A 23,666-nucleotide genomic window follows, 5' to 3' on the forward strand; every position below is an offset into this window, starting at 1 on the left:
AGTTGTGTCAATTGAAGCAACTGTTGAGGAACCTTTTGTTCCAGAATTTAATGATCCCAACAGTGAACAATACCAAACTCTTCAAACACAAGTGATATCAATGGTAAATAATCATTTAAATTTAGAAGTATGCACTGTTTTAGCTAAAATGACTCAAAACTGTGCTTTTCTTTTTTTTTACAGTGTGACTTCATTTTCTTTGAAACGTTTGGAAGTGTTTTCATCAGAACCATTGTTATTGGATTCAGGTAATACAAGAAATGCCTCAATTTACATTATTCTGAATTAAATTGGAATTAACTGTGGACTTTTAACCATTAAGGCCACAAATGGGAAACACTCAAGTAGAGGTGGACCTACAGTTCAACAATTCTGTATCAACTGATCAAATTCCAGAAGCAGATGTGGTGGTAGACACATTGGTACAGGCTATAAATAGTCCCAACAACACTTTCAACCTCACTTTGGATTCAGACTCAATAGCAGTCGTTCGTAAGTCAACATTGCATTGGTTTTATTGATTTCTGTTTTTTTTTTAAAGAGTAAAATAACCAAAATCTTGTTATGTTGTCCTATCATTTATTATCTACCTGAAGAACCAGAAACAACTACCCCTGGATCCACAACTCAAGGGCCAACAATGAACCTGGTGCCAACAGTTAATGGACCAACAACCCCCCTGGTACCAACAACTAATGGACCAACAGCCACCCATGTACCAACAAGTCATGAACCAACAACCACCCAGGTATCCACAACTCAGGGGCAAACAACCACCTTGGTACCAACAACTCATGGACCAACAACACTCCTGGTACCAACAACTCATGGGCAAACAACCACTTTGGAACCAATAACTCAAGGGCCAACAACCACCCAGGTTTCCACAACTCACGGGCCAACAACTACACAGGTAACCACAACTCATAGGCCAACAACAATTCAGGTATCCACAACTAATGGACAAACAACCACCCAGTTAACAACAACTCATGGACCAACAACCACCCTGGTATCAACAACGAATGGACCAACATTCACCCAGGTCTCCACAACTCAGGGCCAAACAACCACCTTGGTACCAACAACTCATGAGCAAACAACCACCCTGGTACCAACAACACTCCCGGTACCAACAACTCATGGGCAAACAACCACCTTGGAACCAATCACCCACACAACCACAACTCATGGACCCACCACCTCCCAGATACCCACAACACATGAGCCAACAACTACCCATGGGCCAACAACCCTGGTACCAACAACTAATGGACCAACAACCACCCAGTTAACAACAACTCATGGACCAACAACCACCATGGTATCAACAACTAATGGACCAACTTTCAGCCAGTTCTCCACATCAAATGGGCAACAAACCACCCTGGTACCAACAATTCATGGACCATTAACCACCCTGGCACCAACAACTAATGGACCAACAGCCACCAATGTACCAACAACTCATGAACCAACAACCACCCTGGTTCCAACAAGTCATGAACCAACAGCCACCCAGGTACAAACAACTCATGGGCAAACAACCACCTTGGAACCAATAACTCACAGGCCAACAACCACCCAGGTTTCCACAACTCACGGGCCAACAACTACACAGGTATCCACAAATCATAGGACAACAACCACCCAGGTATCTACAACTAATGGACGAACAACAACCCTGGTACCAACAACTAATGGACCAACAACAACTCTGTTAACAATTAATGGGCAAACAGCCACCCAGATACCAACAACTAATGGACCAACAATCTTCCAGTTAACAACAACTCATGGACCAACAACCACCATAGTGTCAACAACTAATGGACCAACAACCACCATGGTGTCAACAACTAATGGACCAACTTTCACCCAGGTCTCCACAACAAATGGGCAACAAACCACCCTGGTACCAACAATTCATGGACCATTAACCACCCTGGTACCAACAACTAATGGACCAACAGCCACCCATGTACCAACAACTCATGGACCAACAACTACCCTGGTACCAACAAGTCATGAACCAACAACAACCCAGGTATCCACAACTCAGGGGCAAACAACCACCTTGGTACCAACAACTCATGGACCAACAACACTCCTGGTACCAACAACTCATAGGCAAACAACCACCTTGGAACCAATAACTCAAGGGCCAACAACCACCCAGGGTTCCACAAATCACAGGCCAACAACTACACAGGTAACCACAACTCATAGGCCAACAACAATTCAGGTATCCACAACTAATGGACAAACAACCACCCAGTTAACAACAACTCATGGACCAACAACCACCCTGGTATCAACAACGAATGGACCAACATTCACCCAGGTCTCCACAACTCAGGGCCAAACAACCACCTTGGTACCAACAACTCATGAGCAAACAACCACCCTGGTACCAACAACACTCCCGGTACCAACAACTCATGGGCAAACAACCACCTTGGAACCAATCACCCACACAACCACAACTCATGGACCCACCACCTCCCAGATACCCACAACGCATGAGCCAACAACTACCCATGGGCCAACCACCGTCCAGGTGCCTGCAACTAATGGACCAACAACAATCCATGCACCAACAACAATGCACAGGCCCACACCAACTACTCTGGCACCAATGACTTCTGTAACCACTGCTGCAGCCACTTCTTCACCACCTGTTGTCATTCTTTCTGCAACTTTGGAGATAGTTTTTACGGAAGATTTCAACAATGTTACTAGTGTGCAGTACAGAGATCTTGAAACACAAGTTGTCACTGCGGTAAGTCTACTTTCCCATTTTGTATATTTATCCACTTCTACTACGTTATAGCAGGGCCAAATGTTTTTTGTCAATGAAAAAATTCAATTAGAAACGGAAAAATCAAATTTTGTTAATTTTTTTAAAAATACGTCAGTGTTTTAAAAATAAACATAAGTGCACACACAAAATTCAAGTCAATCATATCAATTCATATGACAATCAATTATTTTGAATATATATATTATATACATTTTCATTGACATATATTTTGATAAATGAGATTCTTTTTTTTTAGATTTTTCAGTATTTTTTTGTAACGTTTCTGTTCCAGATCTTTTGTTATGATGTTTGGAACATATTTTACGTGGGGGTTATGTCATCCATTGCTTCACAAAAAGGCTATACAGACCGTCCCATCTCATGTCGCCTTAATGTCTTAAAAGTTGGAAAGAATGAAACTAAGAATTGCATTACAGTGTGTTTTAATCTAGTCTTCAAAGATTATTTAGCCCACCTGCTTTGCGATACTACTATCAACTTGAACAACATGTACATCAGACCTGGGCATATTACGGCCTGTTCAGCTTTTCAACCAAGCCGCCAATCCGATCTGCAGTGCTTTTTTTTTTTTACAAACCCCAAAACCAGTGAAGTTGGCACGTTGTGTAAATCGTAAAATATATATATATATATATAGTGATTGGCAAATCCTTTTCATCCTATATTCAATTGAATAGACTGCAAAGACAAGATATTTAACGTTCTAACTGCAGAACTTTGTTATTTTTTGCAAATATTAGCTCATTTGGAATTAGATGCCTGCAACATGTTTCAAAAAAGCTGGCACAAGTGGCAAAAAAGACTGAGAAAGTTGAGGAATGCTCATCAAACACTTATTTGGAACATCCCACAGGTGAACAGGCAAATTGGGAACAGGTAGGTGCCATGATTGGGTATAAAAGCAGCTTCCATGAAATGCTCAGTCATTCACAAACAAGGATAGGGCAAGAGTCACCACTTTGTGAACAAATGCGTGAGCAAATTGTCGAACAGTTTAAGAACAACATTTGTCAACGAGCTATTGCAAGGAATTTAGGGATTTCACCATGTACGGTCCATAATATCATCAAAAGGTGGAGAGAATCTGGAGAAATCACTGCGCGTAAGCGATTATATTATGGACCTTCGAACCCCCAGGCGGTACTGCATCAAAAAGCGACATCATTGTGTAAAGGATATCACCACATGGGCTCAGGAACACTTCAGAGAACCACTGTCAGTAACTACAGTTCGTCGCTACATCTGTAAGTGCAAATTAAAACTCTAATATGCAAAGCGAAAGCCATTTATCAACAACACCCAGAAACGCTGCCGGCTTCGCTGGCCCCGGGCTCATCTAAAATGGACTGATGCAAAGTGGAAAAGTATTCTGTGGTCTGACGAGTCCACATTTCAAATTGCTTTTGGAAACTGTGGACGTCGTGTCCTCCGGACCAAAGAGGAAAATAACCATCTGGATTGTTATAGGCGAAAATTTCAAAAGCCAGCATCTTTGATGGTATGGGGGTGTATTAGTGCCCAAGGCATGGGTAACTTACACATCTGTGAAGGCACCATTAATGCTGAAAGGTACATACAGGTTTTGGAGCAACATATGTTGCCATCCAAGCAGCGTTATCAAGGACACATTTCAGGAGAACATCCGCACCGTAACATAACATAAACACAACAGAACAAATACCCAGAACCCTTTGCAGAACCCGGAAGAGTTAGTGTTGCAAAGGGTTCTGGGTATTTGTTCTGTTGTGTTTATGTTGTGTTACGGTGCAGATGTTCTCCCGAAATGTGTTTGTCATTCTTGTTTGGTGTGGATTCACAGTGTGGCGCATATTTCTAACAGTGTTAAAGTTGTTTATACGGACACCCTCAGTGTAACCTGTATGGCTCTTGATCAAGTATGCGCTGCATTCACGTGTGTGCGTACAGAAGCCGCACATATCTTGTGACTGGGCCGGCACGTTGTTAGAATGGATGAAAAGCGGACGTGACGATAGCTCGTAGAGGACGTTAAAGGCAGTGCCTTTAAGGCACGCCCCCAAGACTGTGGTCCGGGTGGAATACGAGAGAATGGTTGCCCCGGGAGATTTTCGGGAGGGGCAATTCCCGGGAAATTCGGGAGGGTTGGCAAGTATGTTCTACCGCCGTGTGCGCACAGTTTGCTGAACAACTCAGTGTACTCTGCACTGAGTTAAGCCGGCGATTTGGCGACTTTGATGGTCAGAAATGTAGATTTGAACTGTTTAGTAATCCTTTCGCAGTTGATGTGGAAAAAGCACCAATTAACCTCCAAATGGAGCTGATTGAACTCCAGTGTGATGACACGCTGAAGTCAAAGTATGATGCTGTTGGTGCCACACAGTTTTCACAATTCATCCCTGACACAATGCCTCAGCTCCGCACCAAGCTGCTCAAAATGCTCCATGTTCGGCAGCACTTATCTATGTGAGCAACTTTTCTCCTCAATGAAGATGACGAAAACGTCTCACAGGATACGTCTGACTGATGAACACCTTCATTCGATAATGAAGGTTCCCTCAGCTCAAAGCCTGAGCCCCGACATTAATTAACTAGCATCCAAGAAAAGATGCCAGGTATCTGGCTTGGGCACATCAGATTAGATCAGTGTGTTGCAAACTGAGCAGTTTAAAGTCCTGAATGGTTGGTTTATTCATTGTTATTTTATTTTCAAATTTATTAGCCTGTGGAAAAAGTTTATGTTGATATTTACCTCAGAAGGCTGCAAATAGAATTTCATATGCAATTGATATTTTTTAATTATTATTATTATTATTTGAAACACGATTTTGCATGTCACTATAAAGTTATATAAGCCTTGCTTGTTCAATATTCAATGCAAAACTTGTTTGGGTCCATATTAAAAGGTTAATTTGTTCGGCCTTGGCCCGCGGCTTTGTTCAGTTTAAAATTTTGGCCCACTCTGTATTTGAGTTTGACACCCCTGATATAGAGTATTCCAATAGTTGGGATTTGTGCTATACGTGATATACGCATACTTGCCAACCCTCCCGATTTTCCGGGGGGACTCCCGAATTTCAGTGCCCCTCCCGAAAATCTCCCGGGTCAACCATTCTCCCGAATTTCTCCCGATTTCCACCCGGACAACAATATTGGGGGCGTGCCTGGAAGGCACTGCTTTTAGCGTCCCCTACAACTTGTCGTCACGTCCGCTTTTCCTCCATACAGACAGTGTGCCGGACCAGTCACATAATATGCGCGGCTTTTACACACACACAAGTGAATGCAAGGCATACTTGATCAACAGCCATACAGGTCACACTGAGGGTGACCGTATAAACAACTTTAACACTGTTACAAATATGCGCCACACTGTGAACCCACACCAAACAAGAATGACAAACACATTTCGGGAGAACATCCGCACCGTAACACAACATAAACACAACAGAACTAATACCCAGAATCCCTTGTAGCACTAACTCTTCCGGGACGCTACAATATAAACCCCCGCTACCACCAAACCCCGCCCCCATCTCCAGAATTCGGAGGTCTCAAGGTTGGCAAGTATGGACATACGGGGTATTTCGGTGATCTACGTCACAGCAGCTCCAAGCAGGCGAGGCAAGAAGCAGAGTGGGCAGGGTTTGCTTACAGCAGCTAGGCTGAGACAAGAGTGTCAGGGAGGGACACGGAAGCAGATTTCTACAACAAAGTTCTGTTTTGCAGAAGAGTTATAATATATGGATCATTGTTATATGGATCTGTGGGTCTTTTTTTGTCCTTTGCGTTCATGTTTCACAGTGTTTGTTGCATTTTTGCTTTACTGTAAAGATCAATCTCTAGACGGTCGACTGGGAGGTAGAGAGCAGAGATGTAGATATCTTATTAATTTATATTACAAATCCCACATTATTTATTTTCATGTACCTTATTTTATGCAGCGTAAAGGCTGTAAAATTCCAATTAGTGTTTTGAGGTGTTGTGTAATATTTTTAGAATTTTATCAGCCATATTGTTTGTATTTGTATTGTGTGTTTAGCTTTGACCCTTTTCCTACAGCATTTTAGGAATTTATTTTACCAATGCTGAACAACCTAAACATGTTTAAAGTGTTCCTTGAAAAAGGGAACCAAGCACACATACAGCTAAATGCGTGACACTGTATGTATCAAAAACCATTAGAAACAGACAAACTGACAGTGTCATGTTAAAAATCATAAATATAAGAATAAGACCAGTGAATATTGTCACACAATCATCAGTCAGTCACTCCTGTTACACAGAAATATCCTGCTGTTATAGTACCATATACTGTATATACAGCATGTGTGTGTTACTATATATATATATATATATATATATATATATATATATATATATATATATATATATATATATATATATATATATATATATATATATATATATATATATATATATATATATATATATATATATATGTTAGGGTTGTCCAGATACCAATATTTCGGTACCAGTACCTAAATGTATTTCGATACTTTTGGATACTTTTCAAAATAAAAGGTATTTTTAGATTCATAAAAAAAAAAAAATCTTACAATATATTAAACATATGGTTCTTATTGCACTCAAAGAACAATTTTCAAAGATTAAAACAAAAAATAAAACACATTAACACATTGGGCTTTTCTTGTTGCACTCAAAGAACATTGTGCAATTTGAAATATTACATGTAGCCTGCCATAATCTAGGATTAGGTTAGATTGGAATAGTAATCTTTGACATTTTAATAAATGATTCATGATTATTGTTGCCACTCTTGGTTTGTGCTTTAAGACAAATAAAATCATTAGTAAATACTAAAATCAATACTATGGCAAAAAATACACAGATAGGACATGTAACAGGTAAAACACATTGTTAAAGATAAAACACAAATTAGAACAATTTGTTACAAAATTACGTCATTTCACTCGCATTAGTTGGCGCTACGTATATGTGCACAGCAGGACAGTGAGTTAACTACATTACCTTTACACTTATTGTGCAGGTTTTAATTATTGTTATTTAAATGTTTGAAGAGCAGGTGGCCTTGGCCCCTTTGGCGAGGCATGTTTTAAAGGGTTATTTTTTTTTCTTTTTGTCTTGTCCAGCTACTCAGGCAAATCATATTGTTGATGTAGATGTCCATTTTTGCTGTACAGATTTACTTTAAAAAAGGAAGTGTGGGATACTTCTCTTGTTGCCTTATTTGTACTTGACTTTATTAAATGGATTTATATTATTATTTGACGCAGCGGCAGGAGGGGATAGAAAGAGAAAAAAAGGAAGTTGCGGGAACAACAGGGGGACAAGACAGAGAGACGAAAACAACCACAAACAACAATAACAACAACAACAGAACAGCATCAGCAAATAGGATATGTACAAATAAGATAGTAAAGGTGATAGCAAAGAAGCAGTTAGTGAAGTAAATAATAATAACACAGAAATGACAATGAACACTGTTACACTACAAATGGAACGATACAAATACCAATAGAAACAGCACTATTGATAATAAATAATAACAACCTCTATTATCAACAATTCAATGGTTTCAAATGCAACAATACATATATGTAATGATAACTTGAAATACAAAAGAAAGCAGATAAATGAAGGCGAAGAAAGAGAAGCCAACTGCATTAACCTTGTAGATTGTTATAGTAACCATAGGTTAAGCTTTATCGGTGTGCCGTGTGTTACCCAGTTTCCCCTAGGGCAACAACATTAATATATATTTGATGAAACGTGATTATATGCATGAGTGTATGTATGCATATGTGCTTATACAGTATGTGTATATGTATGTTTGCACAGTGAATGTGTGTGTGGATGTTTTTACCGTAACCTCACATGAAATCTGAAGATATAAAGAAAACATTTCAATCTGAAACTGAAATTCAAGAAAAAAAATTAACCGTAAAAAAAAATATATTTTTAGCTGAAAAAAAAACCTGAATCCTAAATATAGAAATATACGAAATTTAGATTGAAAATAAATAATGTACTCAAAAGAATCATCAGAGTGAATTATGATTGTATTGAACCAGAATTTGTTTGTGCACTTAGTTTTGTAATAAATACACTGGTGTGTTTGACAAAATTCAACATCAAAACTTGTTTTTTTAGTTTCAAATGTTCCAAAACTTTTGGCTCTAATATAGCTGCATACACTTTCCAATGATTTTAACGCAATGTATCCACATTACAGTGCGACCTCATCTACAGGGAGAGATTTGGTCCAATCTTCCTCCGCACCTTCATCATCAGAATTATGTACGATTTTTGACGGACGATGTGAACATTGCAAGTTATTTTTTTTGTAAAAGATCGTAAAACTTTGCCATTTGTGTGCGACACAGCCGCGCGGTCGTCATCACGCGAATGGACAACACGCAAGTGGACGTGGGACTCGAGTTCAGAGACATTGAGTCAACCCCACAGAACGACGACGTTGTTTCCACCTTGGAGGAAACGCTGAGGCAACCCAACAACTCGTTCAATATCAGCATCGTTCAGGACTCCGTTCAAGTCATACGTGAGTTAACCGTCATTTTAATGGCCAGATTTGTCATTCGCTCTGTTATTTTTTTCAATGAAGTCTTCCCCAATGTTGACAGAATCCCCAAATAGAGCAAATTCAACGACGGCAAAACCTTCTTCCACCACCAAAAAGACAACAACGACGCCAGTGCAGCTAACAACGCGGACATTAAGGTTTACGTCTGACGAGACGTTTACCAGTGACTTGCTCAATCAGTCGTCAGCTGCATTTGTTGACCGAGCGAGGATAATCAAGATGACGGTAAGAAAAACTGGTTTATAGACAATAGAATAAAATAGCATTAGCTGGTTTGAGTTCTTGAGTCTTGGCATTCTAAAATAATATGAAAAGTATCACTCAATAGTATGTAGTATGCCCGATTTTTAGCCTTCATGCTAATAATAAAACATTTTTGGAAGCACAACAATAGTCCGTCTGGAGCCTCCACTTTCACTGCCATCCAATTGGCAGCGCACCTGACCCCACTGGTTGTGACTGCGGGTGGTGGGCCCATGTGGCAGAGAAGCTGGTGTGTCCATGTAGCTTCTTCGGGCTGTGGCTAGCCCGGCCACCAGGCGCTCGCTGACGAGCCCTGCCTCCAGGCCTAGTTCCGGGCCGGCTAACGCCTGTGGTGCATGGTGGTATTGTAACTAGAGATGTCCAATAATATCAGTCTGCCGATATTATCGGCCAATAAATGCTTTAAAATGTAATATCGGAAATGATCAGTAAGGGTTTCAAAATTATCGGTATCGGTTTCAAAAAGTAAAATGTATGACTTTTTAAAACGCTGCGGCGTACACGGACATAGGGAGAAGTACAGAGCGCCAATAAACCTTAAAGGCACTGCCTGTGCGTGCCGGCCCAGTCACATAATATCTACGGCTTTTCTCACACACACAAGCGAATGCAAGGCATACAGGTTACACTGAGGGTAGCCGTATAAACAACTTTAACACTGTTACAAATATGCGCCACACTGTGAACCCACACCAAACAAGAATGACAAACACATTTCGGGAGAACATCCGCACTGTAACACAACATAAACACAACAGAACAAATACCCAGAACCCCTTGCAGCGCTAACTCTTCCGGGACGCTACAATATACACCCCCCGCTAACCCCTAACCACCCCCCACCGCAACCCCCCCCCCCTGCCCACCTCAACCTCCTCATGCATGGAGAGCATGTCCCAAATTCCAAGCTGCTGTTTTGAGACATGTTAAAAAAAATAGTGCTCTTTGTGACTTCAATAATAAATATGCCAGTGCCATGTTGGCATTTTTTTCCATAACTTGAGTTGATTTATTTTGGAAAACATTGTTACATTGTTTAATGCATCCAGCGGGGCATCACGACAAAATTAGGCATAACAATGTGTTAATTCCACGACTGTATATATCGGTATCGGTTGATATCGGAATCGGTAATTAAGAGTTGGACAATATCGGAATATCGGCAAAAAAGCCATTATCGGACATCTCTAATTGTAACCCTGATGGGGCGGGGCATTCGGGTGCTACACCTTGCCCAGGTGTCACCCTTGGTCAAAGGTGACCCGGAACTATGTAAGGCAGGGGCGTTCAACTCCCTGAGGCTTTATACAAGCCCACAAACCCAATGCACGTCTCACTGGGAGGAGACCCCGGGGCAGGACAAGGACCAGATGGGGGGATTACATCTCCTCTCTGGCCTGGGAACGCTCCGGGATCCCCCAGGAGGAAGTTGCTAATGTTCCTCTGGAGAGGGAAGTCTGGGGGTCTCTGCTGGAGCTGTTGTCCCTGCGACCCGATTCCGGATAAGCCGTTGAAGATGAATGGACAACAATAGTTAGTGTGAATGCTTGATTCCCAATAAAAATCCGAAATTACACCTAAAAAAAATGTATACAATTTTGTGGCGGGGGCAAAATAAAATTACTATGAATACTTGATTCTCAGCATTCCCAAAGTTTTACAAAAAATATTCGACACGTAGTAGTCAGCAATGTATATTAGTGCGCAACAACATTAGTTAGCATGAATGCTTAATTCACAGCGTTAACAATAGAATCCAAAAGTGATACACGAAATGCAAGTGCTTAGGCACACTATACTGTAGTACACTGCAGCACTGTATGTAGTGAGTTTGATTACCAGCATTCACATAATTTGATAAATTACACCAGATAAGAATTTATGTCGCAGCATTTTCAAAATGATACAAACACTATTTGAGCAGATATGCTCAAGCCTGACATTAACATTAGCTTTAGCATTAACATTGACATGAAGATTAGCAACACTATGAATGTTTAAATCTGAGCATTTACTAATTATGGTTGAAAACATGTTTTCGGGTTAAAAAAAAAACCACATTGTGAAGTAAAATACACATTTCCCCCCCGAATCCGAAAGGGACAAGCGGTAAAAGATGGATGGATGGATGGATGTTTGATTCTCAGCATTCACTAAATTATAAAAAAAACAATGCTATAAAAAATAACGATTTAACTCATGTGATCAATCACAAAAAAGTATTGCATTAATCATGTATACACACAAATTAATCATACAATTTATTTTGAAGGTGCATGCTCATTTTTTCTTTGAAGGAGAACTGCACTTTTTGGGGGAATTTTGCCTATTCTTCATAATCCTTATGAGAGACATGAAGACAAAAGTTTCTTTTTTGCAATCTAACATGTCAAAAATTAGATAATTCTAGGTGTCTCGCAATGCAGCTAATGGAAGCAATCCATTCGAACTCTAAATCAGTTTAAATATGCATTAAAAACTGTCAACAATACTTCATTTACGTTTCGTAACTTGTATAATAACCAAGCTGCAGCGATATTGTTTTTGTAAGAGAACACTGGCAAACTCTATTTCCAGCGTAGTAACACATTGGCATGCTTCGGTATTAGCCGTAAAAGCTAGCTACGGCAAGAGATCAGCTCGCTTCTACGTCAGCACCCAAATCTCATTTGGGTTTGTAATGCACAACACAATGTGATAAGACACTAATCATGAACAATCATATTACAGTATCTGTAAAGTATTAGCCCAAATTTCATGTTTTGTTTGCACACAGCTAGCTTGCTCAATAGAATATGTACTGTAGTTGTAATAACACGCATGAGATGCTGCATGTATCATGATCAATATTATAGTGACTTACTTGATGGACAGTTGTGTGTTTGGTCCAGCTGTCCCCGGACGTTTTTCCAGGTTTATTTTGGGTAAGCACTCCATTTACGTCGAAATAGCTTGGCTCCAAGTTCCAAATTTACAGCATCAAAGTGACGCCGACCTCATTCTCTCAGCTTCCGTCTGCTCCAACCTTTCAGCCTCTCTTTGTACTGGTTTCTCTAAGCAGTAGTTCATCCTCCATATTTTCAGCTTCAAAAAGATAAGGTTGCGATTTCTCATTTTCCAAAAATTGTCATCTGTTACCAAGTCTGCCATGATTAGAAAACACTTGCGTTTGTTGGTTGGAATTAATCATAATTTGCCACTGTATGCTGTATGTTTTTTAACAGCTCCAAAATATTTTAAATTTGAATGAAGCTCAGACATACAGTATTACACACTATACAGGGGTGTCAAACTCGTTTTCATTGAGGGCCACATGGCAGTTATGGCTGCCTTCAGAGGGCCCATTACAATAGTAAATAATATATGAATATATATAATTAGTAATTACGTGATTACTAATTATATATATATATATATATATATATATATATATATATATATATATATATATATATATATATATATATATATATATATATATATTACGTGATTACTAATTATATATATATATATATATATATATATATATATATATATATATATATATATATATATATATATATATATATATATATATATATATATATATATATATATATATATATATATATATATATTTGCATACACTAAAAACATTTGTACATTTTACAGTATTTTTTTAACTTTTGAGGATATAAAAGGAAATGGATAAACAGTACCAATGTTTTTACTGTAAAATGTATTACTGTAAATGGAAAAATGTGCCACAGTTAGTTTAGTTTATTTACGGTAAAATTCTAGCAACTTTTTTTTTTAACAGTAAACATAATTTTTACAGCGTACAATTTGATGGATAACTTGCTTTGAAAACATGAGTCACGCCACTATTAAAGTACTTATTATGATTTTATCAAAAAATGTTTGGAATGTATGTTGTATGTTATATTTGTTGCAATATTAGATCGAGCTTAAAAGATATGAAATTACTTGCAGTACATTTATTGTTTTCTGTAAAAATGTAAAGTTAATACATTTAGTAAGAAAAGTGTGAAGTGAAGTGAATTATATTTATATAGCGCTTTTCTTTAGTGACTCAAAGCGCTTTACATAGTGAAACCCAATATCTAAGTTACATTTAAACCAGTGTGGGTGGCACTGGGAGCAGGTGGGTAAAGTGCCTTGCGCAAGGACACAACGGCAGTAACTAGTATGGCGGAAGCGGGGATCGAACCTGGAACCCTCAAGTTGCTGGCACGGCCGCTCTACCAACCGAGCTATACCGCATATTAATTTCAGGCTTCCGTGGGAACCACATGAAATGATGTGGCGGGCCACATCTGGCCCCTGGGCCTTGATTTTGACACCTGTACATTGTAACATCATTTGCTTTGCAATGTTTCTTACATGTCTCTGCAAATGCTGTAAAAATGGGCTTGAGTTACTGGTATTTAGAACACTGTTACTTTTCAAACATAGTAAAAGAACTGTAAAACGAAGAGATATCACACTTTTTTTAAATGGGTCATGTCAGCCATTGTTCATTCATCAATAAATGTATATCACTATTTCTCTGCAGCTTGAGCCTTTCTACAGCAGGGCCTTCTCATCGTTCAACTCTTTGACAGCAACGTCATTTAGGTATTTTATTGTTTATAAAAACATATTTTTTTTGTCCTGGTGCTATGTATTCATCTTACAATGTTTTTTTGATTAGTAATGGCTCAATCATCAACAACATGGACCTGAGGTTCACTTCGGGGTCGGTGCCCAACAACACCGCCATTGGGAATGTTTTGATTGCCGCTGCGCCGAACATCACGGCGTTCAACGTAAACACCACGTCCATTTTTGTGAACGGCATGCGTAAGTTCATTTCTTTTGTTGGTTTCTTCAAAACAAATTGACATATAAAATCACACTAAAAATTCTTCACGTTTGTAGAAGTTGCAAGCGGAGCGAGCCACTTGACGAGCATCATCAGCGCATCCTGCCTTGGGCTGTTGTCATGGTTACTGTCCTGCCAGCACTAGCATCAACCCCAGAGTATTATTTTAATACATAGAGCGATCGGTAATATGTATTTTCATTGCATTTAGCGTTTCAGAATCAAACAATGGTGACAATAATCCAAAATAGGCAAGTATTGAGGTTTGTTTGGGTAGCTAATAAGATATTAAGTTAAGATGTGTATTCCTGCTACGCAATATCACATTACTGGCTGTGTTGTACAACAATGTAATGGGTAAAAAAATACACAAATCGCACTATATTTGCTCGTATTTGCAATTACTTTAATTCCAAATGGGTTTTTTAAATTATTACAAAGTATATTGCTCATAACATCCTGAATGAAAATTGCTTCTCTGTGCAAAAACTATTAAAAAACTTAAAACGCATGATTCATAATTTTCTTTTTTGTACAAATAACACAAAAAAATCTGTTTCTTTCCCAACATGTTTTATACTTAAATAATGATAAATGATAAATGGGTTATACTTGTATAGCGCTTTTCTACTCAAAGCGCTTCGACAGTATTTCCACATTCACCCATTCACACACTGATGGCGGGAGCTGCCATGCAAGGCGCTAACCAGCAGCCATCAGGAGCAAGGGTGAAGTGTCTTGCCCAAGGACACAACGGACGTGACTAGGATGGTACAAGGTGGGGATTGAACCCCAGTAACCAGCAACCCTCCGATTGCTGGCACGGCCACTCTACCAACTTCGCCGAGAGCTCTATTAGCAAAACACATGGGGCCAAAAGTTTAAGTACAAAAATATTGAATAAACAAGTATTAGTTATGCTCACAATATTAGGTGTGCCAACATTCAAAATATTTGCTACCCTCAAAATTTTAGATACATAAAAAATATTAGGTACAAATGAGGCCATTATATTATGTGCGACAGCTACCCCAAAAATAAGGTATAACTGACGTCAAAATATTAGCTATGCCAAAAATATTAGATTCTGGGTTTTTGTTTTTTTTAGCTAGACCTAAGGCCAAAATATTTGGGCCTGAATATAAGATGCAGCAGAGGCCAACATATTAGGTACACCTAGACCAGTGGTTCTCAAACCTTTTTCACCAAGTACCCTCTCAGAAAAAAAACTTGGCTTTTCAAGAACCACCATAATGACCAACATTAAAACGCAGTAGTGTGGTAGGCATAAGTATTCATTAACAACAAGACAGCGGTTTTATTTGACAAGTGTATTTAATATTTTTGGCTTTTGTAACATTGCACACAGTTTGAACGGTAACAATGTGTTCTAATATACTGTATTAAAACACTGTACTTTAATACGTACCACTATATGGAGCCCGCGTACCACTAGAGAATCACTGACTTCGAATACTAGGTGTATATGAGGCAATATATGAGTTACTCTAAAAATACACATTTGGCCAATAATTGTCCATTACTGTAATTAAAAAGAACACGACCGGGAGGTCACTCCGACTGCTAGTGGCTTTGGTACTCACTTCCGCCTGGACCGATGCACAGAGGAAACATTGATGAGCAAATATCGGTTTGTTCACTGTCTGGTTGTATGTCAATAAACGCTATTGCAGCTCTGTGACTGTGAGAGGTTGTGTATCCCTGTTCTGTAGTTTCCTCAACTTGTTATCACCTCTGTTTATACTCATCCAAAGGTAAACTCTGCACTGGCCTCCAGGACCGCCCATGATGACGTAGTGCGGAAATTACAGTCCATCTCACTAGATGTGCCACACTTGACCACGTCTCTCGAAAAAACACTTGAAACATCTAACAGTATGTCACCTGCCCAACCAGACAGAAAAAAACACTTGATCTATGTCAGTGGTTCTCAACCTTTTTTCAGTGATGTACCCCCTGTGAACATTTTTTTAATTCAAGTACCCCCTAATCAGAGCAAAACATTTTTGGTTGAAAAAAAGAGATAAAGAAGTAAAATACAGCACTATGTCATCAGTTTCTGATTTATTAAATTGTATAACAGTGCAAAATATTGCTCATTTGTAGTGGTCTTTCTTGAACTATTTGGAAAAAAAAGATATACAAATAACTAAAAACTTGTTGAAAAATAAACAAGTGATTCAATTATAAATAAAGATTTCTACACATAGAAGTAATCATCAACTTAAAGTGCCCTCTTTGGGGATTGTAATAGAGATCCATCTGGATTCATGAACTTAATTCTAAACATTTCTTCACAAAAAAAGAAATCTTTAACATCAATATTTATGGAACATGTCCACAAAAAAATCTAGCTGTCAACACTGAATATTGCATTGTTGCATTTCTTTTCACAGTTCTTTTTGACAGACATTTTAGTGAGGGTCAAACCATCATGGCATGGGGGAAACTCTGGTTTTATGGTAATGAATGGAATAGCCTACTTGATTTGATGTTCAGTTTATGAACTTACATTCATATTTTGTTGAAGTATTATTCAATAAATATATTTATAAAGGATTTTTGAATTGTTGCTATTTTTAGAATATTTAAAAAAAATCTCACGTACCCCTTGGCATACCTTCAAGTACCCCCAGGGGTACACGTACCCCTATTTGAGAACCACTGATCTATGTTATGGGTCAGTAAAGAATGTATATAAAGCTCTATCACAAGGTTTTGTCAAACGTACGGCCCGAGGGCCGGATCAGGCCCGCAAACCGGTTTTATCCGGCCCGCGGGATGAGTTTGCTAGGTATAAAAATTAACCTGAAATTTTTTAATGAAAGAAACAGCTGTTCTAAATGTGTCCACTGGATGTCGCAATAGCAATTCTTTGTATATTTGTAGATGATGCTACATATGTACAAAATAAACCACATGTTAGTACATCAGTCGAGGAAAATGAGCAAACTACATAAATAACATCCTGTAATTTGATTTTGATATCATTGTTTTATCTTGATAGATTGAAAATTAACACCAATGAGTTGACTGATGAACATTATCACATTATTTGTTCAGAAAATATAAATAACGACAAATAAATAGAATACTATTAACCGCAACCTGTAAGTGTGAAAAAACCCAACAACATTATGATTTGTACAATTTCAGAATGTGCTTGTTCTAATTTTAAACAAAGAAAACAATCTGAAGTTGTCTTTATTTTTAAGTTATCGTGCCGTGATTTTACCAGTTCAGCATGTGGCCCCCGATCTAAAATGAGTTGGACACCCTTGCTCTATCACTTCCAAACTTTGGCTCCGCTGACCACAACTGTGTACACCTTCTGCCAAAGTACAAAACTGTATTGAAAAGAGAGAACGCAGTAATGAAGGAAATACAAGTCTGGCCAGAAGAGTCGTCTCTGTTTGCAGGAGTGTGACAACTGCACTGACTGGGACTTGCTTACTGAGTCCTGTGGACATTCAAGTAGACGTTGTCTCTTCATATGTTGCTTTTTGTAGGGAAATGATCATCGCCTGCAAGTAGGTGAAAAAACAATATCCCCACAATAAGCCATGGGTGTCCACTTCTGTTACGTCCTGTTTACAGTCGAAAGGCAGACAAATACTAAGGAACAGCCCATGATCAGCTTTCTGCTACAAAAGGAGCTCAAACGTGAAATTCTGAAAGCCAAACAGAACTATAAATTCAAACTGGAGGATAAACTGGCAGAAAATAATCTTGGTTCAGCTTGGAAAACAATGAAATCCATGACAGGGCGTCAAAATGCAGGGTACAGCAACTGTGTTCTTTTAGATGATCCTAGCGCAGATTTTAGATTTGGCTAATGCTATTAACTATTTTTATTGTTGTTTTGACACATTACATTTTAGCAGGGAAGTTTTGGAAATAAACCATAGTCTGAGGGACAACCAGCATTTTAAAGTCACTCAGCAGGATATTGAAAGAGCATTTTGCTCAGAAAGAGTACCTAAAAAACGTGGTCGAGACAATATCTGTGGACAGACATGTACTGGAAACATGTGCTAAAGAATTAAGTCCCGTATTGTGTTGTATTTTTAATAAGTCCCTGCCGATACCAAATGTTCCTTAACTTTGGAAAGACTCGTCTGTCCTTAAATCTAACTGGCCAAAAATAATAAACGGTTTTAGACTTGTGCTTTGACCTCCATTGTTACAAAGATTTTAGAGAAGATGGTCAGAGCTGAGATTTTAAAGCAAACACATTTAGATCCTCTGCAGTTTGCATATAGAGCCCACAGATGTGTGGAGGGTGCCACTGTAACTCTTTTAAATCTGCTTTTAAAATATTTGGACAAAAATGGAACCCATGCCAGACTTTTATTTGTAGACTTTTCTACAACCAGAACCCAGAAAGTCAGGGTCAATGATATCTTGTCTGTGAGGAAAGGCACTTCTACCGGCTCGCCACAAGGTTGTGTGTTTTCTCCCCAGTTGTTTATTTTGTACACAAACATATAGCAACAGAATAATAATGAAATCTTCTGATGATTCAGGAATTGTTTGGTAAATGGATATGAAAGCAGTCACGGCCAAATTATTAACGATTTTGTTGGTGTGATCGAGTCTTAGTTCAAGCGCATCATACCAAAAACAAAATGCATGCTGATAAACTTTAGGAAGAGACCACATGTGAACCAACCAAATGTCAATCAAAAATCAGGTCATTGAATATTGCAAACTCATAAATATCACGGGACTAAATGGAAAACTGAAATTTGAAGCTAATTGTGATGCGGTGTGTATGAAGACTCACCAACGTTTATACGGTCTCATTTTATGGTTGACAAGACCACGGTGATCATGTTTTATTCTACTTTTGCAGAACCTGCCTTGTATTTCTTCCTGGTCTCATGGTTGAGTCACCTGTCACTAAAGGACAATCCTTCCCTTAATCAAATTGTTAAAGTGTCAAGTAAATTAATTGGTGAGTCTCAGCTGTCTTCAGCCATCCTGTACAATAAACAGGTAGTGCGAATAGCTTCCTCCATTTTCACTCATGTATTTCACTCCCTACACAACTATTGTCAGCTTCTCCCCTCTGGACCGAGGTTTTTAGTCTTAGGAGGATAAACTAGATGGCATAGATGCAGTTTTGTCCCAGCTGTCACAACCAAATTAAAGCTGTAGTGCCTTTTCGTTGTAGTCCCATATTTGTTTTTGTGTAATTTATCCTGTATGGTATTTTATTCAGGCTTGTCCCAAATTCTTCCTTATTGTGATTTAATATTCTATCAATTTTAGGGGGAACTTTGAGTATATTTACAATTTATAATCTTACCAAATGTTTTCTCAGGGCATTCAATCGATCGCAACTGGACTGTTTGGTTTGCCTTAGAAGACGTTTTGCCTCTCAGTCAAGTATTAAGTATTAAGTATATATGTGTATATACATATATATATGCATATATATATATATATATATATATATATATATATATATATATATATATATATATATATATATATATATATATATATATATATATATATATATATATCATCAATCTTTATTGCAGACCTTAAGATCATTAAACATATAAAAACACAATACAAACATTAAAAACAAAACAATAAAACATTAAAAACAAAACAAAACAATAAAACATAAAGCCCAAATGTCAGTTTCTGACATACAAACATGTGTGCCAATGATTCCACAGTCCAGATGAGTAAATAACAGAACTGCGGCCAGGGTTCGTAATCACAGTGATTATGTCATTTTCAGACTCAGATGCCCTACACATAAACTTATACATGAGGTTGCGTAGCAACGCTGAGAAAGTGGGCACCCTAACACTAACAAACATCTGGCTTGCACTAGGGATGTGCGTATCGATCCTGTGGTATCGATATATCGATACTCACACGCTACTCATTTGGCATCACGTTTCTGAAAAAAGTATCGATATAAACCAAAAAACGGCGTGTGGGGGTGCAAGCATCACTTTCGGATGTTTTTGATGACTTACTTAACTTACTATGTGCTGGGACACCCCTGTACCTGGCAGGGTATAGAGCTGGCCCAGTCACGTCACAGCTAGAGACAGCGAATGAGCGTCGTCAACGTGCAACACACACACAGCCAGCCGACAGCGTTGTTACTTTTCCTGAACAGCAATCTGAGACTTCAGTAAAGTGTGACGTGTGACGACATATCTCGAGTACACTAAAGGTGTGATGGTGTCAGACATTTTTGTAGATAATTTTTCCAAGTTCATTTTCTCAGGGAACTGTCTTTCGTATGCAGGTTTATTGGACAAGGAAATCCTAGTTTATTGTGATAAAGAAATTATTGACTTTGCTTCAGAGAAGTGTTATAAGTTTACTTCCACAAAGAGGTTTGAAACATAACATTGTTATGAATAATTGTTTTTTTAAGCTTTTTCTACCAAGACTTTTTTTTGAGGAATAAGAAAAGTGAAAATGTGTATATTTTTGTTTATATTTAATTTATTTTTCATATTAATGTTTTTTATTTTAATTTTACTTTTATTATATATTGACCTTAATAAATGTGGTATAAATGGTCTGTATTTGTCTTGTGATTTGTCTTAAATAATAACAATAGTAATAATATTTTGGACTGACAAAAATTGCCAATAAGAAATTAATGTTATCGGTATCGGTATCGATGAAAATGCAACAAAAAGTATCGGTATCGTATCGAATCCTAAAAGTGTGGTATTGCCCATCCGTAGCTTGCACTGGAGCTTCTTGGAATTCCCAGGAACAGCCTCATACAATCATTATAAGCAATTTTTGTAATTTTTTTTAGCTACATCTGAGGCAAAAATATTTGTCCAAAATGTTAGGTACACTGAAAAGATTAGATACATTGTAGGGCCATTCATTTAGATTGACATGAGGCAAAACAATTTGGCACCCCCAAAATAATAGGTACACTTGCACCCAAAATATCTGCCACATATACTGTAAGGTTAAGGTATGAAGGCTGTTAGTAGTAGGGTGACATGTGTAGAAATTCACCAAAATATGTGATACACCCCCAAATATTGGTAGGAAAAAAAATCAAGATACACATTAAGCCTAAATATTAGGTAGGTACAGCTCAGGTAAAATATTTGGGAACGCTCAAAATGTTATACTGGCAGGGGGGGAAAAAACGCAAGTGAATAGTATTTCTCAGTAGTTCAAACCAGGGTAAACAGACATTGTTTGCCAGGATGCCAAAACAACCAAGGAGATGGGAAGAGGAGAGCATTTCACTACATTCCTGAAAAGCGACACAGGTGGATTACAGCCATAAAACATACGAAAAGTCAGCAGATACTGAGCACTCGCAGCCTCCAAACGTTTAGTGAACACTTCACATCCAGTACGGAATATAATGTTCTATGTGTGTGAGAAAACGCACAAACTCCCTGAGCATTCAGTGGAGCACATGTGAGCAACATCTGACGTGCACACTGTGGCCATACCAGCAGCACACCTGTCCCAAACCTGACATCAATACAAGTTAAATGTCTCTTTATTGTCATTTATTGTCAAACGAGTTATTTGGCCCACTTACAATAAAAATAACAAAAAAATCGTATTTGTCATGAGCTATGTGTCCTTTGCCGGAGTAGGACCCCAACGCAGAGAAGAAATAATAAGAATAATAAAAAGCGCATTTAAAAAGGAGTGAGAAAAATAATTACAGATGCACACAAAAAAAACCCCAGAAAACCACACAAAAGGTGTGGAGAGGAAACAGTTAACATTACATGGCAGCGCCAGGGCAGAGCCACAGGAAACAAGAAGCGTGAGTGGAGCCAAAGCAAGGAGAGGAACACAACTGGAAGGGTGACCCATCAGGAGTCTACTGGGGCCGAGTGAATGGACTGGAGTACTTTAATAGTTAGGAGGAAATGGGAATCAGGTGTGCACTAAGGTCACTCCACCCCGTTACCCAGAAACCAGGCACTGCAACAAAAAGCAGACAGGCGGCATCAGAGCTGCCAGGTCAAAACAATATATATGTATGTATGTATGTATGTATGTATGTATGTATGTATGTATGTATGTATGTATGTATGTATAGATAGATAGATAGATAGATAGATAGATAGATAGATAGATAGATAGATAGATAGATAGATAGATAGATAGATAGATAGATAGATAGATAGATAGATAGATAGATAGATAGATAGATAGATAGATAGTACTTTATTGATTCCTTCAGGAGAGTTCCCTCAGGAAAATTAAAATTCCAGCAGCAGTGTACAGAATTGAGATCAAATTTAAAAAGTAAATAATGGGGGTATAAATGGAAACAAAATAGAAAATATTACAATAAGAATAAAAATAAACAATGAGAATAAAAATATAACATTAAAATAATAATATAACAAGAGAAACTAGGCAGTAAATAAATAAATGATAAATGGGTTATACTTGTATAGCGCTTTTCTACCTTCAAGGTACTCAAAGTAGTGACCATGTTATGAAAAAGTATTGCACTGTTATTGTCTGGGTGGAGGTCCTAATTTGGAAATAATTTGTACGCATGTCATTTTTAGTGCTCCTAAATCCTTCACATGTTGCACAATGAGATGTAAGAATGGGATAAAGTGTACAATTCTGTAACTATGCCTGTAAAATATATATTTTTATGAGCATTTCTGTAATATATTAACACACTTCATTATTATTATCCATAAATTAAAATTCTTAATAAATGACAGTAGAATAAGCACACATCTGATTGGGGGGGTCATACTGTAACGACCTGGCATTCACAGTTTCTGTGTGGTGTTGGAGTTGTCCAACTTTTTGTGTGGCCGTAAAAGCACCAATGGATAGATGCTATGAAGTGTGTGTGAGAGAGAGCCAGCGGCTGCTGCTAACATGACAGATGGGTATGGCCTAGTTTGTACATCAGAAAAGAAGCAGTTTTGCTAAGTCTTTTTTTTTTTAACAATGTTTTTGGTGTGGTTACTTTATTCTCAATAAAGTGATCGATGGAATTCCTGTCCTTAAAGCTTCTTGACAGACGTAATAATAATTGAACAGTGTTGACGAACATTGATTTATCTGTTATGGCCGCTTGTTGTCACCTGTCACTCACAGTT

General features: G+C 38.1%; 1 protein-coding gene across 2 annotated transcripts; it reads left to right on the top strand.

Moving 5' to 3' along the window:
* The first annotated feature begins 326 nt into the window (after positions 1 to 326).
* On the top strand, positions 327 to 16,660 carry LOC133661766 (mucin-2-like). 2 transcript variants are annotated; one of them, XM_062065232.1, is made up of 9 exons: positions 327 to 492; positions 597 to 677; positions 1,944 to 2,782; positions 9,039 to 9,103; positions 9,190 to 9,365; positions 9,448 to 9,632; positions 14,227 to 14,288; positions 14,365 to 14,513; positions 14,592 to 16,660. In XM_062065232.1, exons 1-9 carry the CDS (start codon positions 330 to 332, stop codon positions 14,678 to 14,680), a joined length of 1,809 nt encoding a protein of 602 aa, XP_061921216.1. In that variant the 5' UTR covers positions 327 to 329; the 3' UTR covers positions 14,681 to 16,660. The 2 variants fall into 2 exon arrangements, with proteins under 2 accessions (XP_061921216.1, XP_061921215.1); XM_062065231.1 differs by lacking the exons at positions 327 to 492; positions 597 to 677 and having other exon boundaries at positions 1,254 to 2,782.
* Positions 16,661 to 23,666: the final 7,006 nt, after the last annotated feature.

The sequence above is a fragment of the Entelurus aequoreus genome, linkage group LG12 (assembly GCF_033978785.1).
Source record: "Entelurus aequoreus isolate RoL-2023_Sb linkage group LG12, RoL_Eaeq_v1.1, whole genome shotgun sequence".
Classification (NCBI taxonomy): Eukaryota; Metazoa; Chordata; class Actinopteri; order Syngnathiformes; family Syngnathidae; genus Entelurus; species Entelurus aequoreus.

What these genes read in the sequence shown, in the direction of transcription:
- LOC133661766 (XM_062065231.1), top strand. Translation starts at nt 1,322, where the DNA reads ATGGTATCAACAACTAATGGACCAACTTTCAGCCAGTTCTCCACATCA. An exon ending in AAACACAAGTTGTCACTGCG is followed by an intron (nt 2,783 to 9,038) that starts GTAAGTCTACTT and finishes TCCACATTACAG; the next exon opens with TGCGACCTCATCTACAGGGA. An exon ending in TTGACAGCAACGTCATTTAG is followed by an intron (nt 14,289 to 14,364) that starts GTATTTTATTGT and finishes TTTTTTGATTAG; the next exon opens with TAATGGCTCAATCATCAACA.